The 19,600-nt window shown below is 36.2% G+C and overlaps 1 protein-coding gene across 1 annotated transcript in view; it reads right to left on the reverse strand.

The window, feature by feature from the left end:
• Positions 1-19,600, reverse strand: part of ERP44 (endoplasmic reticulum protein 44) — a 72,444-nt gene that overhangs the window by 43,049 nt on the left and 9,795 nt on the right. Inside the window, exon 2 of the mRNA XM_010977454.3 lies at positions 731-803. Coding sequence (XP_010975756.2) covers positions 731-803 — 73 coding nt within the window. The remainder of the gene's footprint in view (positions 1-730; positions 804-19,600) is intronic.

Below are 19,600 nucleotides of genomic sequence, written 5' to 3' on the forward strand. Positions count from 1 at the left end.
ATAGCGCCATTTCTCTAAGGAGATCCCACAATGTAGGGACAGACTTTTTAGCATTTAACCATTTCCAAGAACACAAAACAATATATGACGGTCAATGAATACTTCTTTTACCTCTTCATTGTATTTAGCTTTCCTCAAACTAGTGGGTGAAATAGAGTGCTTTAAAAAGAGAGAAAAATCATTTATCCACACTGTATTTTCTTTAATCTCCTAACCACAGCTTTACCTTCCCTCTATTACTTTTGAAAACAAGAAATGTTTTCACCCAAATTAACTGTATTTACAATTAAATTGTCAGCAAACAAACAAAACACTTATTGAACTTAATTGGACCAATTACAATAAAAAAGATCAAAGTAGGTGATTTAGTTAAAAGCTAAAAAAGACAAAAAAGTGGTAGGCTGTGTCCTAAGGTCATTAACACTTAGTACTGCGCAGTGGAAACTGTTGGCCTCTAGGCAACTAAATACTCTAAGAATTGTTAAGAGTGGTATGTACAACAAGGCAAAGAAGTAAAACAGGACTGAAAGTTTACTTGTAACACAGGAAAGCAGACTTACATATTTTAAGAAATTTTACTAAAAATTAAAACCGAAGTGCTTTGTTAATTCAGTAAACCGTGAATGCTGGTTCCTCAATTATTCTAGACAATTGAGATTGTATTGTTTTTGTATCTAAACTAACTCTTTATAGAGAAGAAAATATACTTTAAAAATATCATGGTACTTACTTAAAATGTCATCTATATTCTCTGTATCAAGACTTGTTATTTCAGTTGTTACAGGAGTAAAAACCCAAGTTACCTAGAAATTTAAAAAATTTGAAATTAATAAATGTTTTCACAAAAGGCAAATAATGCTGAAAGTCTAAAAAGAAAAAGAAAATTTATGAATAAAGTTGGTTCCACTATTTACAAAATCATCCATCAATTGGTTTTAATCTTTATTATATATTCTAACACTTCACAAGATCAAGGAAATAGAAGTACAACTTCTCAAGCCTAGAAATTGGACCAATAGATTTCCTATGCTTCTAACTACATAAAAAAGACTGTTTCCAAACAATTTTTAAAATTGAAAACGTATTCACTCTTTAAATTAATACTTTCAACAACTATCTCTGGTGCCACAAGAAAAATTTTGCTAGATTATTATCAGTTTTGAAAGAATATAAAACCAAAGCTTAATTTGCTGATTCTATCCCACCATGTCTCTAAGGCAAAATAATGAAAAGAATTCAAGAAACACCTTTCAAATTGTGAACCAAAAGCCCTTCTTGCCTGGTCTTCACCTACTGGTGATACAATGTGTTATGTGAGAGGCTATTAAAAAGAGATTAAGAATGTTTTGTGTCCTCTTTAATGTGTCAAAAACACAAAGTTCAAGTTTATCAAAGAAAATCTCAGCTTGTCATCTGCAAAACAAAGAAAAGGCGTAATTTTAAACTAAACTAGCAACTGTTTACTTATTTTTAAAAGTCACATTTAGTATATTTTATTTTTAGGTTCCATCTTTAACTTACTATGCGTTTTGATGCCTGGGCAGTTTTTTGTTCAAACCAGTTTGTGTATGGAAATCCACTGCTCTTTATTAAGTGACATCTAACATTAGGCCCTGATCCAGGTATTGAAGACCACTCTGCTTACCCATTTCATGGACACTTTGGCACTCATAACAGTTACAACTCAAAATTTTGTAATTCACCAACAATTCAATTTCAGAACTGTATAAAGAGACATGCTGATGCAGACAGGTAAATAAGCCCAGCTAATTATTTGAAATATTTCTATAAATTCACTCTTTTCTTAGAAAAAGCCTGAGAATAATACCAGTCTTATTTCCAAGTTACCATAATACTGTAGCCAGTAGCTGACATTATTTCTGCTAGCAACCAATAAATTATACTCTCCCAAAAGTAAGCTAGATAATTTGGAATCCCAGAATATTTTACTTATATAACTAATTTCATTATTTCCAACACCTCAAAAATTGACTGGAAAGATCAGACTTCCCTCACTAGTCATTGCTTAATATCCATATCTCAGTTAACAAATCCTTCCCACATCAGTGTGTAACCAGCTTTAGATAACTATGTAACCTGTTAAGAGATATACTGAAGCATATTAAAATGTTTAAAGGTTTATTTGAGAAGAAATCAATTGAATTACACAGCATTCAATCTAGCAGATAGAAAGGAGCTCCAAGAAGCTGTACAAAATGAAAGACTTTCATAGGCAGAGAGGAACAGGCACAAGGAAGTTATAGGAGGCAAAAAAAGTGGGTTGGTTATTGCAAAGTTAATTTCCTTTAGAGGATGGCGGGGGTCTATTTGGCAGATGACCTAACAAGTGCTGATCAGGTGATTCCTCACTGACTGGTTTAGATTCCATTTCTGGAAAACTTGTAACTGTAATTAAGTTAAACCTTGGTTAGGTGACTTGAGGCTTAGCATAAGCAACTCCATTTTGGGCCTGCTGTTTTGTTTTTAACAATTATATTGGTACAGCAAGATTTTAGAGCAGATTGTGTGCTAAAGAAAAATTCAAGGAGAGGACGCAAAAATATTATCATAAAGCAACAAAGTTGGTCATTATCAAAGTCAAGTCATTAAATAAGGACAGTCATTTACAGTGTCTACTAGCTACTGAGGGCACAAATGCCTGAGACATGACATGCTCTATCTCAAGGAGCTCTCAAATGAGTGGCGGTGACAAGGAGGGGAGAAAAACGTGGTAAGTACAGATATGATTCTGATCTTCAGCTGTATAATCCAAGGAACTCCATTTGTGAAGAGTTAGTTACCGCTTATCAAAATATGCTTACAGAGAAGTATATTCTAAATTCAATTGCTTTTTACACACCAGGTAATGACTAAAATGAGGCAAGATCAATTTGGTTGTATTAAATAGATAACTATCACATAAGAAACATCGTGCTAATAAATATGCAACTAGTAAGACAGATTCAGCTAACAGTTGTGTTTAAGAGGGCCCAAAGCAAGAAAGCTGTCTTGGACCCAGTATGTCTCCTCCCTGAAGCGTATAAAGGAGGCAATTCATCATTAATATTTCTATTAATATGCAGTATGAAGGGAAAGATAGGATGTTTATTTGAATTGTTAGTAAGCTCCATTAGTCTGACAAATTGTTTCATGTCAGCCTTGGGCAGAAACAAGATTCTTCTGGGAAAACATCTTTATGTGTCAAATGCTATAGTGCTTAAGTGAAATAAAGATAAACAGCTCTAAACCAAGAAGGGAGGAGGGAAATCATTCATTTAATTTTTAAATTTAGACCTGAAGTAAACTTTTAATTTTTTTTAAAGAAACAAAATCCTACACAGAAATTCTGAATAGAAGATCTTAGTAGTCATGGAGAATTTAGTTTCTCATGATGAAATAGTTATACAACATATAAATATAATATAAATACATAAATATACATATATAAACATAAACTTATGGAATATCTTACAAATCAGTCATTCTCTTCAGTTCATTAGCTCATTTTCCTGTCAAGAAAACTGAGAAGAATCTCCAGTCATCTTCCATAATTCATTAGATACTTCTTCCATATGCATTTATTATACCAAATATTAAACATGTCAGTCTGAGATATGTTTAGTGATATGATCTTATATAAAAGGCACATCAGTGAAATGGTTAAGTACTGCACCTAAATTCACTTTTTTTAAAAAGTGAAAGGCTAGCTTTAAATAGGAGCTCTCCAGTCACAGATATAGAGAACAAACTAGTGGTTCTGGGGTGTAAGATAATCTCAAGGATGTATTGTACAACAGAGGGAACACAGCCAATATTTTGTAACAGCTGTAAATGGAAAGTAACTTTTAAAAACTGTATAAAAATTTAAAAATTTAAATAAATGAGTAAGTAGGAGCTTCTTCAGCAAGTAAAGAATATTTTCTTCCAATAAATGTTTTTTAAACATTGAGATACCTTTGGTAACTAAAAAGCTTTCCTTTCCTTTAATTTCCCTGAATACTTGCATGACCACCTAACTGGCTAGTGATGCCAGTGCACTAGCTGTATTTCCACAGCATTTTTAAAGCTACCCAGCAGCCAGTTGTTCTTCCAAAATATGCCCCACAATTTTTTTGCTTCCTTCTCTTTGCATACATAGTTTCCTCTGCCTGGAGTGTCTTCTCCACTACTGCATAATCAATCCTTCAAGGATTGATTCCCTCTTCCATGATGTTCTGTCTGGTTTTCCTGGTAGAAAATGACTTTTTCTTTCCCCAAAACCCAACCTACTCAATGGGGATAGAAAAAAGAAAAATGTAGGTTAGGGAAATGAAAGTTACTGCAAAATTAAAATCCTCTCTGGATTAGATATCGGTTTGAAACAAGATACAACAAAAAGTTACATGATAAAAGAAAATATTTTAGAAGTAAATTTTGAAAAGATTTTTTATTATGCACTCTCTCAATGTTAGGTCAAACTTTTAATTGTTACAATATTAACAAACATGCTATAATAATAGCATATACAAAATGCTCTGGCACTCACTGCTAAGCTCGTGTTATTATTCTTTCCAAAAAAACATTAACTGAACAAGACACCAATGCAACAGGATCTTCCTCAGAAGTATGAACTAACATTAATAATAACACATACTGGAAGTAAATTATTAAAGCTTTCAGCGTAATTTTTAAAAATAAATAAATACATTTTCTTAGTACACTAAGACCCTTCAAAGTGGTTACCATTCAAATACACCCGTAATGGGGACTACTGTGGCACTCTCTGAATCAACATCTCCCTTCAATCCAACCTGTGCCCAGAGTCCAGACTAATCTTTTCGAATGCTGCTTTGCATATATAGATTCCTCTGTCCCCCGAAAAAACTACAAGTGTTTTTCATTGTCTACAGTATAAAAGCCTAACTCCTTAGCCTGCATTTAGGACCACTCACCAACTAGCCCACACTCGCCTTCCTAAATCACATCCTACTGCTCCCCATCTATATTTTATCCTCCAAATAACATGAACTATAGTTAGAGTGACCACACAGTCTAGTTGACCATATACTCTCACTTGCTGGAGACAAATGCAGTTTATATCTGTTTCCCTGGAATATTATCAATAGCACCACTCTCTTTCAAAAGGGTCTGGGTTTGGGCAATAAATTATATCATCGTCCTATCTGCAGCAGACCCTTGGCAACTGAGAGGAACTGTAACAAGCTCTTCACAGAATTATTATTAATTATTAATAAGCATATAATGTCCTCCCATATAATATGCAGTAAAACAAAAAATGGAATGAGAGTGAATACAGCAGAATAAAGATGGGCCAAGATATGAATACTAAGCTAAACCAATCATTAGCCTCAGTCCTTGACTTGAAACATTAGGCTCCTAAGCAAAGGAATAAAATCAGTAACCCAGAAAAATTATTACATGACCCTTCAAGGGCCACTTACAAATGATTCAAATTCTGTAAGTTACAAATTCAAGAACGCAAGGGGTCTTCAGTAAGTGCAATTCCTAAAATGTGTCATCGTATTCTCTTGCTTCCATACTTTACTCATGCAGTTTCCTCTGCTTGGAACAGTTAGGAAAGCCTATCTAGTTTTCAAGACCCAATTCAAATGCTGTCTTTCCAATGAAGCCTTTCCTGATGGTCCCAGACAAGAGTGATTAATTTCTCTCCTCTGAACCCCCAGTACACTCTCTAAGGGTGTTAACATATTATTTTTTTCACATGGATTACTTGTGTTATCTTACCTCCTGTAGGAGACTCTGAGTACCTTGAAAGTAGAGACTGTACCTTATTCAATTCTGTTCCCCACATATCACTTACTATAGTACCCTCCTTGTACTCAATGAGCTCTCAAATATGTACTAAGTGAATGAATGGGTAGATTATATTAATACACTAGGAATTCAGAGGGAAGGTATTGGAAGTGAGAAATGGGGGAGAAGGGTTCAAAGATGGGAATAGTCAACAAATATTTTTAACATGTTTGAGGAAAATAAGGTTATCAAGTAGGAATGAAGTCTATTTGAAAATTTGGTTTTAATAATGTAATAGTGAAAAGCACAACATTAGGTGATGATTCATAGACTTGGATTTAGAGGGAATTTAAACTTGATTTAGATCCCCCACTCCCTCAGTGCAGAAACCCCTCTATATCACGATCTAAGAGCTGTCACAAACCCCTAGCAATACCTTCTTCCAGTTACCTGAGCTGTTCCCGGGCATGGCTTCCAGACACTTCAGCACACAGAATATCCTCACTTAAAAATAGCTATGTTAAATTAGTGGATAAAAATCCAATATGTCTCATATTGTCCCATACTGAATGTTAATTCAGCCATGAAAATGAACGATTTGGGACTTTTAGGACCAGAAGCTAATAAAGTATCAGGCAGAAGAGGTTATCAGATATTATTTCTGTTAGCAACATTTATAGTCACAAAAGCATTTGCTAGGCTTTGTTTTAGGTGTTTTATTAGAATATTTTAGTAAATGAGTTTAGAAAACAAAGGTGCATTTGTTCGTTTTAAAGCTCATAATCTGGTTTCTCTTCAGATCATATAAATCTTCCGCCTTTTAAAGCTCAATACCTTAAAACCTTGCATTCAAATAGTGGTTCCTGGACCAGCAGCACTGGCCTCACCCCCGGGTGCTACTCTGTCCCTGAGAAAGGCAGAATAGCAGGCCCCACCCTAGACCTATTGAAACAGAATCTCCATTTTGATAAGATCCCCAAGTGACTCCTATGCACATTAAAGTTTCAGAAGCACTGTCTTAGAGAACAAAACTTTTGACTCTACAAACAAGCATGTAAATTCATTTTAAACTTTGTACAATGTTTTTGGTCCTCAAATATGAACCCAAAAACAAGTAAGACTCATTTGTGAGAATTACATACTGACACACAAATTACTGTGATTTTAGAAAAATGTGGACTCTAAAATCTCATTAGAAATACATGCTGACGTTAATTTTTTAAAGTATACCATCTTCTGCTTGAATAGTTAGTTCTACATGAAAATTAATGGCATAAAACCAATTGAAGAAGCTTCAAGAGGATGTTCCCTTCCCTATGGCATTACGGTTCTCCACTGGCAGGACATCTGCTAGGCATTCTACAATAAAAGCTTAGTGTATTTTTGCTAAATCTTTCATTTACCTGCCTTTCTGTTGGGAGATTCTTAAAGTGCTTTACAAACTGTCTCTCCTATAGCAAGAAATAAGTAACGTACCAGGCAACAGCACCCTTCTGTTACTAACCCAGATTGACAAATCAGCCTCCCACCTGAAGTTCCAATGCCATGGGACCCAGGCTGCTGCTTCTCCCTGGGGCCACTTTTCTCACTGTGTTTTGCATTAAGCTGGCAGGCAACAGAAGCGGAGGGGTTAGCAAGGAGCTAAGAAATATGAAAGGTCCCCAGAGAAAAGAAGCTGAGGCTGACAGGCACTGTGCGAGCCTTGAAGCTGTGTATCAATCAAGGCACATCTCACTGTTAGTATTCCCAGAAGCATTATAATGAACTAGAAGTTCAAAGAGAGGGGAAAAAAATAGGACTTAGAATAACACTAGGAAGCGACTTTAACCCTTAAACTGCTCGGTGATACAACTTTCTTATATCATCGTAACCTATTTTGGACAAGGCAGAACTGATCTGCTTTATAAAGAAACATTAAAACAATCACAACATTCTTCATTAAATAACTCAAAATACGATGGATGCATACATGTTTGGGGAAACAGATCCTAAGCAAAAACAAATAACTCAAATATAAATAATATAATCCCTACAAGCAAATTTTGTCAGAAAAAACAACCATAGAAAACGAAAAAATATTGTTGCAATTCATACTTTTTCTTGCATATTAGCTATTTGATCGTGCATGGATTTCCAATAAAAACTCACCTCATCTGTGTTCTGTTCTTCATTGTATCCTAAAAATGGGATGAACTAATTTACCTGGAATAGACAATGCACTTCACTGACCTTCAGAGAAGAATGCTCTTATTAACAAAAAGCTCTTCAGAACTGGAAATGAGCTTCTTACTGTGTGGTAAGATTTTTCTCTTAAAACCATCCCATACTGCTTCTCTAAAACCTAGACTTCTAGCAATGGAAGTACTAAAAAGCATAGGAACTGGGAGAAAATTCAAAATGAGAGTTGCTATATTCTTTTTCTGTACACATCTGGGACCCAGAGAGGAGGGTGTTTTGCGAAGAAGGTGCAGGGGGTGGTGGCAGCTTCTGGATATGTGAGACAATGTTCCATTCCTCACTGTCCCCCAATTAGCACCTAGCACTGGATTTTGTAAGTAAGGGTCCAGACAAATACTCATAAATGTGGAACCAGCTGGCACTCTCTGAAGCCGCTCTCAAGCTCATGTAAACCAGCACCCCTGGGCTCCCTGTGTGCTTGGAGCCATTGACACCTTAACCCCATCTCCCCACTACAGGACACTTGGCATACCTGCATTTCTGCAAGATATAAAACATCTTTTCTTGATACATGTTTACCCTAACAAAACTCATTGCCTCAGTAGACAGCCTCTCTCACAGTATCTTAGGCAGACAGGCCTCACATCCTGCCCTTACCAAAGCTGTAAAACCAACTGTTCAGAGAAGTCTGTGACAGATCTTACAACCAATCAGGTACCTGTGCACAAATTGACTATGCAGCCCCTACTCATTGTGTCCACAGCCCCCTCCCCCCAATAAAAGACCCTGCACACACACCCTTGGTGCTCACGCAGGCACCTCTCACCTGTGGGGCCCGCTGTTGCCTATAGCAGCATACCTATTAAACCTTCCTAAATTTTTCTCAGTCTCTGGTAATTCTTTACCAACCCACATCATCCACTCACCGTGTTATGCCCACAAAAAATATATACCAAGAGAAAATTATGACTGCCTTCCTTGAGCAACACTGTAATTCTTCCCCAAGAGGCATGATCAAAAAAAGTTCCCTTAAGAGAGTCTACATACATGTTGGTACATGCATTCTTTTGTTAGGTCACTCATTCATTCCACAAATCTTTAAGTGAGTCATCTATTACATCCTAGGCACTGTACTAGGCACTGGGGAAAGGGATGTGAATAACATTATATAGATATTTATATTACATCTTGGCAAGATCATCAAACAACAATTTCACTACTATATTAAAAAAGAGAGGGAGAGAAGATTCTCTAATTTAAGAGTCACCATACATTCCTGCAAAGTCATTATTTATTCTCAAAAGATAACTGCTGGGCACCAAGCAATGAGAATTACACACTGTGTCATACTCCCTTTTTGCCTAGGCTTTCAAGAAGCCTTTAGTTAATCTTAATGTGGAACAACTGCATCGACAGTCACTGAACAATCTTAACATCACTAAAAGCAGGACAACCACATATTAATGCCTTTTTATAACTGACATACAGCACTGTATAAGTTTAAGGGGTACTGAATAATCACTGGACGTGTATACTCATGAAATGATTAACACTGTAAATTTAATAAACATCCATCATCTCATGTAGAAACAAAATTAAAGAAAAAAAATTTTTTCCCTGTGATAAGAACTCTTAGGATTTACTCTCTCAACAACTTTCATATGTAACATACAGCACTGTTACTTACCTATTAATGCTTTTTGATAGGATGCAATAGGAAATAAACAGCACCACTTGTGAAGTAATCTTAACCCCCCCAAAACTGAATCTGCCCTCAATCTAATCTAGCCCAAGAAAAACTATGTAGGAGACAATGAATACAGAGGAACATGTAAAATGACACCATGAGAATGCTGGCAGTTCTGTCAAAATAAAGGAAATTTTATAGGAAAAATGACAGCCTATCTTCATTTGGGCTCCCACTGGAAGTGGATCCTGAGACAAGGCAAGAAAAGGCAAAACTATGGAGATAATTAAAAAAAAAAAAATCAGTGGCCAGAGTTTAAAGGGGAGGGATGGATGAATCAGTAGAGCACAGGATTTTTAGGACAGTAAAACTACTTTGTGTGATACCAGAATAGTAGATACATGTCATTCATTATACATTTCTCCAAATGCAAAGAATGTACAATATCAAGAATGAACCCTAATGTAAACCATGGACTCTGGGTGATAATCATGTATCAATATAGGTTCATCAACTGTAACAAATACCACTCTGGTGGGGGATAATCAGGGAAACTATGCGTGTGTTGGGGCAGAGAGTATATATGAAATCTCTATGACTTCTGCTCAATACTGTTGTGAAACTAAAATTGCTCTAAAAAAGGGTCTTTTTTTAAAAAGTTATTCCTTATTTCACTATCAATGCAAATAAAGTTATTTTTCTAAGTAACTTTAATGCAACAAAAGTATTTAATTCACTACTTTTATTATTTTCTAGTCTAAGGAATAACAGTTGAGAAGTACACATTTGCACTCTGTTTATTTCTTCCTGCCTATGAATCTATATAAATACAGATTTGGGGGTCAAAAAGACCACAGTGGCTGTAGAGAGTTTAACAAGGTCCCCTCAAAATTCATGTTACCCAGAACTTGAGAATGTGACCTTACTGGGAAAGAGGGTTCTTGCAGATATTATCAGTTAATAATCTCGAGATGACATCATCCTGGATTTAGAGTGGGTCCTAAACCCAACTACTGCTGTCCTTATTAACAAGACAAGAGGACACACAGAAGAGAAGATGATGTAAAGATGGAGGTAGAGACTCAAGTGATGCATCTATAAGTCAAGGAACACCAGGAGCCACTGGAAGCCAGAGTGGAAGGGGATGGAAGCACTAGAGGAGGAGGCATTTTCTGAAATCTTTGCCTGGGGACTAGAACTCAAATTACAACAGAGAAAGGATCACTTTTAAATAGAAAAAAACAATTAATTCATCATACAGCAGTAATTCTAGAGAACTTCCAACCCCAGAAAGACTTGAGAATACTCAGCCTGCCTTCTGACAAACTAGCAAGTAAAAAATTGACAAATCAATTCACAATCAAATTAAGACAATGAATTTTAAAAATACTGTATTTACCATGGGATGATATTTAAAAAGAGAGAAAAAAAGCAAATTTCAATTAGCTGAATTCATATTCTCTATATTGTTGTGGGATGAGGATAATTTTATTTTTCATAAGTGAAATGAACACAGTAGTTCCAATGAACATTTGTTTTTAGTAATTCAAAACAATAAAGTTTTCAGATAAAGAGTCTACGTAGGCTAGACAGTCTTCTAAATGGAACTCTCTCAGCAGTCAAAAATAATCAAATATGAAGGCCACAAAAATGTATTTCATAATTTCGAATTTTCTTTTCAACATCACGAGATGTAAAGAGAGCACTGAAAAACAGGTCCATAAACTATAAAGATTACTCAGCTATAAATTATTAGTATTATTATTTAACTTCTTATCATTACCTTAGTCAATTCTCATCAGCCTCTCGGTCCTCTATTTATTAAGTCAAAATAGTTCTTATTTAGAATTACAAAGTCGAAGGGGCCCTAGTTGATCTGACTGAATAACAAGCCCCTCCACCACCACCTCATGCAGGACTCTCCTTGCAGCATCCCAGGCAGGAAAGCCAGCTAACTCCAGCTGAACACTAGCTATGAGACAGAGCTTACAGGACGAAAACAATCCACTTTACAGTGGAAAGCTGTACCCCACCAGGCTGAGGATCTGCTCACCTTTCCCTTCTACACAATCATCACAATTCTATCCTGTACAGCTCACCAGGAACACAGCTACTTACTCCTCCACCAGCTCACGGAAGTCCTCAGATGAGAATCTACGGGGATGGAAGCACTGAACCAGGTAGGGCCCACAGGGAACTCAATCAAAGGCACATCCTGTCCTTCAAGAGATTCATGACCATGCATGAAAAGTTAGCACACAAGACATAAGATGCAAGCACTTTAAGGCTCACAAAAAAATTTAGAGAGAGGCCAGAAAGACGGCAGAGAGCGCTGTATGGGTTAGACGAACAGAGTAGTTTCTGCGGGTGAAGTAGGTGAGTGGCAAAGCCTGGCTGTGGAAGTTCACGTGCTGCAGCACTGGGAGGTGAAGCTGGAAGGTGAGTCTGGGAATGTTAAGTAAAAAACCAAAGGTGTTAGGACAGTACGTATAATACCCTTGGAAGCCAGATAGAGGGATTAATACCTGCTGCAGCAGAAAATAAGAAGCCATGGGAGACTTCTCAGTAAGGGATGAGCACCAATTAAGTCTTGAAATTACTGCGCTCTTCCCTTTACTGGGGAGAAGTAAGACTATGTAGCCAACAGAGTGAAATAGTAAGACAAGGGCCTAGGCTGGGGAGGAGAGGATTTGGGGAAACTTCCAAAAGGAAGACAAATGGGTCACGGTGACAAGCTTAAAGGGTAGCAAGATTCAATAAGCCAAAGCTATAAACCTAGGTGACTGAAGGAACTCTATTTTAGAGAAAGAATTTCTGTGCAGTCACTGATCTACTTCAGTTTTACTAGTTACAGGTCTTGCCCAGTCAACGAGAAAACAGTTGACAGATGAGTTGCCTTCTACCAACTAACAGAAAGAGCTTGGAAATTGTGTCTGACTACTTCTTACACCAAGGACTAAAACACCAAGAAAGTAACTGAGCCCAAGGCACTAACCAAACACTAACAGACTCCCAACCTGCTCCAGTCTTTAGAGAGGCAATAGGTAAAGCTGTGAGTTAAAATGACTGGATGACAAGATGTGACGGGAAGGGAGAAAAGAAGCTCTTAGTACCTGAGAGAGTATGCACATTTACCTCCTAACTGCCCTTCTGCCACTTAAATGTAGGCCTTTTCCCTTTCCCCAACTGGGAGTAGGGGGTCGGAGGAGGGAAGGAGAGAGAGAAAGAGAAACAGGATGAACCACTGGACCATAAAAGAAGCAGGAGGAACACTATTTCAAGAAGAAATGGTGTAGTTAACAGCTCGAAACGTTATAAGGGTTATGGTGAAAGACTTAATCAAAAAACTGTCGAATTCACAATTAGGAGGCTACTGTGATCTAGGGAACACATCACAATCATCATTTTTAAAATATTAAATCATGTTGGTAGCTCCCAGTAAGGCAGACACCAGCTCCTCTATTTACAAACTTGCAATCTGCAAACTAAAAATTTGTTTCACAGATGCAAATCAAACAAAACCACACAGACTCTGCCTGCCACCAACAGATGAAATTAGCCATCCCTTGTATCATGTGTCACTCTGGACTTATGAACTAGGGCATTAACAAACATCATTTCAGGACCTAAACAGAAAAAGAAATACTTCTTTATATTTTTAAATGATTTCCAGCAAAAAAAAAAAAAAAAAATACACTCACACACATTTGGCTTATTTGTATAGTGCTGACTTTAATTACCTAAAATAATTTACTGATATGAATTACCCCAGTCCTGACAATAGGATGATAAACTTTGATAGTAATACAAGTGTCCTGTATTTTTTTAGAAGAAAATGTGTCCAGAAGACACCCTTGTTCCTTCCTTAAACTAAAAACCATTTAAAGAACCTGAATAAAAGTGCATTTTAAGCCATTAAGAAAATGTCTTCTATCCCATCTTAAGAATATTCAGGGATATTTATTAACTTAGTATTTCAAAGTAATATCCCAAAATAAGTAGTATACCCTTGGAAAAATCATCTCATGTAGGAATATAGACAAATTCTCTGCTAATTTCCTCATATATCACAATCTATTTTGCATTAGAAATAATAACTAAAAATGATCCAGGGAAGTTAGTACTACTGGACATAAGTATTCCCCAAATAAAGTAAGCTAAGAAAGACTTTCACTAAGGCGTCAAATACACCACCTGACATACAATTAACTCCTTCAGGGATATCTAGCCAGGTGGTTTCTCTTGCTTCATGGGTCAAATGAGAAAAAAAAGACTGAAAATCTGATTATTTTGCTACAGAACACTGGATACTTCTCAGAATTAAAAGCTATTCCTTGAGGGCTCATCTTATTATATACCTTAAACCACTCTTCTGTTCAAGACAATAACCAGTGTTTAACAAGGAGATCTTTAGAACTTAGTCTTGTGGACTAGAAAACACAGTTTATCCTCCTCTCTTCTGACCAAGCACCCATCTTGCCAATGGGAGGGGTCTGTAGATGAATTCATGAGATTAGAAGAGGAAAAATCATACAATGAGCTTTTCTTGATATTATACATGCTTATGTGTAAATAACTTCATACCCCACTGAAAGCAATATTCAAGGGATAACTATGGTATATGTAAGTTAGGCTCATAGGAACAAATGAAACTGTATAACCAGCAATTTGAAGTCTTCCACACTTACACAAATAGGATTTTTATTTTTGCATCTTTTCAGTGACCAAAATCTGCTGTAATAATCTTCTCTTCCATTACTAAATTCAACTAGAGAAAGATTATATATTTCTAAAGAATTATCATCATTTTGCAAATATCTAGTCAATTACAACAGTCAGGGATATATTTTCTGAATGATTTTGAGTGTACAAAGTAACAGAAATGATGCCTTTCTGTGTGGAGCAAATGATACCTTTCAAATACCAGAACATAAAGCACGTTTCCCACTTTCATTTATGCCACTTACAAGAATTTATTTGCTTTTGTATTAAAAGCAGAAATGCATATCAAGTTAGATTTTTATTTCTCTCAATCATAGTTACATTTGTCACTATTTTGATAAGACTGTCATAACTTACCAAGGGAAAAAGACAAGTTGATAAGCACTTTAAGAAATCACTAATACTTAGAATCAGACTTTTAAAATAAAAAGCCTCATCCATTTAGTCATTTCAGAAGGTCAAAAAGGTAGTACAAGCACAGAAAGACGGTCAGCACAGGCGCTATCCTCCTCCAAGGCCCCTTCTCCATTTCATAATGACGACTCCATCCACTTGCCAAGCCTTCCTTCTCTATTCATTACCTTCCAAAACAAAAATCTCTATGTGCCAGACAAGATGCAAAGAACTTTATGTACACTATATCTTAATCTTACAACCATGCAAAATAATTATCCTCACTTTCAGAATAGGAAATTTGAAGGTCAGAAAGATGAAAAAATTTGCCTAACATCACACAGCTACAAAGACGTAGAGTCAAGAATGAACTAGGACTTTCCAGCTTCCACGTGACTCTACTTCTAGTACTGTCAGTTACCCTGGAAATTCAGACCTTCAACTATTTCCATAATGCATCAACTCTCCCTGAAAGGGATGTACTGCACTGCATACCTATGCTTCTGGGGAAAGAATCCAAGTAATAAACATGTTTCAAGCATACAAGAATATTTCAATGTCAAAACATGTATATTTACTATACAAACACATATCTCTTTTACATCATCATAGCAACTCCTGAAGCTGAAGTACAAATTATATTATCTCTATTTCATAAATGAGGAAAATGAAATTTTGCAGTGCATGACATATAGTAAATACAAATATTTGCTAAATGATTAAGACAAATAGGCTAAATGATTTGTGCAAACCAGTGGCGGAACAGGGTTCAAACCCAAATCTCTCTTATTTCTAAGGCCAATGGTCTGTACCACAAAATACAACTGTTTCCATAAACTATTTTCCTCATTATATATTGAGTTTAAGTACAAAACAAAGTATAGTTATAAAACAGAGCTGGGCAGATAATTTGTTTACTTAATGGTCACATTTTCAAGCTGTTTTTGTTAGTATAACACTGACAGTGCAACTATCAGAGTCAGAAGACCACAGGGGCTGGAAGCTAGTCATACCTGCTCATTACTTCAGTGCACACAATTTTAATACCTCTGGATGGACAATTTGAAAGTTACCTAAAATTCAGTCATTCGTTCACTCACTGATTCCTTCATCTAAACAACATCTGTTGAGCACCTATCACATGGCAGAAATCAGGAAAGTTTAAGTGCCTACAATGCACCACAGACTCATTCACAGTCTCATTTTGTCTTCCCAAAAGTCTTCAGAAGAGAGCTGTATCCTCATTTGATATGTGAGAAAATGGAAGCTCAGAAAGGTTAAATTAACTTTCTAAAGTGAAGTGGTCAAGCTCAGTGCCATTTTCCAAGTTGCATCCATGCAAGCGCATGCACACACGTGGGCATCCTTTCCTTCTGCCCCCATGTAACCAGCAGTCTACCACTCTACACCAGGATCAAACAAGAGCAAGAGCCCAGCCCTACATTGTTCAACGCATATGCGCATGAGCGCGCGCGCGCGCGCGCGCGCGCACACACACACACACACACACACACACACACACACACACAACCTGGAAGGATAGACATTAAAATGTTATCGGGATAGGGGTATGTCGGGGTATGTACTATTTTTCTTCATTATGCTTTTCTGTACCATGAAAGTATACTGCTTTCAGGAATCAAAAAATACATCAAGAAATCTTTTGTTTTAACATTTTAAGTTATTACAACTGCAGGTTGTGACCCAGCCTGTCACACATAGAGAATATTCTGAATTTAGCAAACTGGGGGCACACGGGGGCAAGCGGTCAAGGCTACTCCCTACAGAGGCAACTGGGCCAAGGCTGAGGAGATCAATATCACCAGTAACTCAGTTAGGGAGTTCTACTTTTTTGTGGGTCAGATCCATAATTTAAAAATAAAATAAAATAAAGCACACAATAGAAAACAAAAAATAAAATATCAGCAAACAATGCACACATAAATACAGTTTTGCAAAATGTGTTTTAGCTACATGATATAATCTTCTTGTTACGCTGCACTTTCTTCATAGTGTCACCACCACACTGTCCTACTCGCTGCATCTTGAATATGCCAGGGAAGTCCCACTGGGGACTTCACACTGGCTAATGCCCCTGCCCAGAAGCCTCTTGCCCACAAGAAATCCAAATGACTAACTCCCTCACCTATTTCAAGGCTCACTTCTGGGTGATGCTCACAAACTCCAACTCCCCTGTGTATTCCTGATCCTCCTTAACCTAGGTCTACTTTTTCTTTGTTTCTATACACTTAACAAAATTATTTTTGAACACTTAGCCTGTGTAAGGCATTATACTAGAAACTAAGGTCTAAGAATAAGAAAGTGTGATACCTTTTTACCAATTTGTGTTCCACTAAATCGTAGATGCATGCAAATAACACTTCTATGAGTCATACATAAAACTTGTATTATTCCTCAGAAGTTAATAGGCAAGATAACAAAGGTGAAAAGCAGCAAATCCAAGATTTGAGCCCAATCTCTTACTCCTAAACTATATATTCTCCTAAAAGTTTACTCTTTACTTGATATACTTTCAAGTTATTATTAAGAGAAAAATACTTCACATTACTTCTGGAAGATAAGACCCAGAATACAGGCACAATTAAATTATAAACTGAACAATTTCTTAAACAAATAAGTAGAACATGCTTTAAAATGCAGCACAATTTTTATAGTTCTAAGCAAAATTAGGGTCTCTGAAACTGTTAATGCAAAGATTAAATAACCAAGTATTTTGCAACTTTGTGGTACTTTTGTTAATTGTGAACAGGTCACAAGACTTCCTATGAGTGTCAGTATCCATTCCTATAATAAAAATTGGTGTTAGAAAGCTTGAGGAATGAGTCAATTTGAGTGGCTGTTTTTGAAGAAAAAAAATTAGCTCTTCTTTATTCTTAGCTCTTTCAGAATGTGAAGGCATTTCAGAGACGTGAGCTTGCTACCAGCCAGTTGGGATGTTACTGCAACTGGGCCAGAACCATAGTAATAAAAGTCAAAGGAATTGAGAAATGCCCAAATTTCTTCTCTCAGGATAACTCTAAATCACACTCACAATTGAAACTGTTCTTTACTCGGAGACAGACTTCAATGCTGTGTTTGTAATTTAACAGTTGGCATTTCCTCCTACATTTTACAAAACTTGAAATACAACAAAACAGGTAAATAGCAGGCATGTAAATGAGAGTACCTTGTCCAAACAACTAAGAAATTTTAACTCTGTTTAATATGTCATTTTATAATTCATGATCTCTACTTCATCACTAAATCATACTTTGTCCACATTTTGGAGTTGGCTCAAATTTCTTAGAAAATGGCTTTATGTATAAAATATTAGTCTGTCATCATGAGATCATATCACTTTTGGCCATTTTAAAGTAGGCAGAAACAGATGCACATTAATTCACGGGTTTATCGATTTAGAAGATTAAGCTCCTAACAAGGGGATCCTTCTGATACCAAGAGCAAACAAAACAGGTAATTTTACTAACTAAAAATGTAGGTATGTTCTTAATAAAGTGTTCTCTAAAGTATCATTTCTAAAAATGAAGGGCTCAATATGACAAACCCACAGCTAACATCATACTTAATGATGAAAAGCTGAAAACATTTCCTCTAAGATCAGGAACAAGACAAGGATGCCCACTTTTATTCAGCACAGTTTTGGAATTCCTAGCCATAGCAATCAGAGACAAAAAATAAAGGGAATCCAAATAAAAAAAAAAGTAAAACTGTCACTGTTCACAGATGACATGATACTATACATGGACAATCCTAAAGAAGTGACCAGAAAACTACTAGAGCTCATCCATGAATACAGTAAAGTTGCAGGATACAAAATTAATATACAGAAGAAATCAGTTGCGTTTCTCTACACTAACAATGAAATAGCAGAAAAGGAAATTAAGTACACAATCCCATCTACCATCACACCAAAAAGAATAAAATACCTAGGAATAAACCTACCCAAGGAGGCAAAGGATCTGTACTCCAAAAACTGTAAGACACTGATGAAAGAAATTGAAGACAACATAAACAGATGGAAAGACATACCCTGTTCTTGGACTGGAAGAATCAATATTGTTAAAATGGCCATACTAACCAAGGCAATAAAGAGATTGAATGCAATCTCTATCAAATTACCAATGACATTTTTCATAGAGCTGGAACAAAAAAAGTTAAAATTTTGTATGGAAACACAAAAGACTTCAAATAGCCAAAACAGTCCTGAAAAAGGAGAACAGAGCTGGAGGAATCATGCTCCCTAACTTCAGACAATACTATAAAGTTACAGCAATCAAAATAGTATGGTACTGGCACAGAAACAGATCAATGGAACAGGATAGAAAGTCCAGAAGTAAACCCACACACTTACGGGCAATTAATCTATGACAAAGGAGACAAGAATATGCAATAGAGAAAAGACAGTATCTTCAACAAGTGGTGCTGGGAAAACAAGAAAGCTACCTGTGAAAGACTGAAATTAGAACATTCTCTAACACCATATGCAAAAATAAACTCAAAATGGATTAAAGAACTAAATGTAAGACCAGATACTATAAAACTCCTAGAGGAAAACACAGGCAGAGTAGTCTTTGACATAAATCACAGCAATATTTTTTTCGAACCAGGTCCTAGAGTACAGGAAATAAAAGCAAAAATAAACAAATGGGATCTAATTAAACTTAAAGCTTTTGCACACCTGAGTTACCATCAACGAAACTAAAAGACAACCTACAGAACAGGAGAAAATACTTGCAAATGATGCAACCAAAAGGGAGATTTATAATTTGACTGGGTATTTCCCAAATAATACAAACAGTATTCCAAATTTCCAAAATAAACAAACAGTTCATACAGCTTAATATC

The sequence above is a fragment of the Camelus dromedarius genome, chromosome 10 (assembly GCF_036321535.1).
Source record: "Camelus dromedarius isolate mCamDro1 chromosome 10, mCamDro1.pat, whole genome shotgun sequence".
Classification (NCBI taxonomy): domain Eukaryota; kingdom Metazoa; phylum Chordata; class Mammalia; order Artiodactyla; family Camelidae; genus Camelus; species Camelus dromedarius.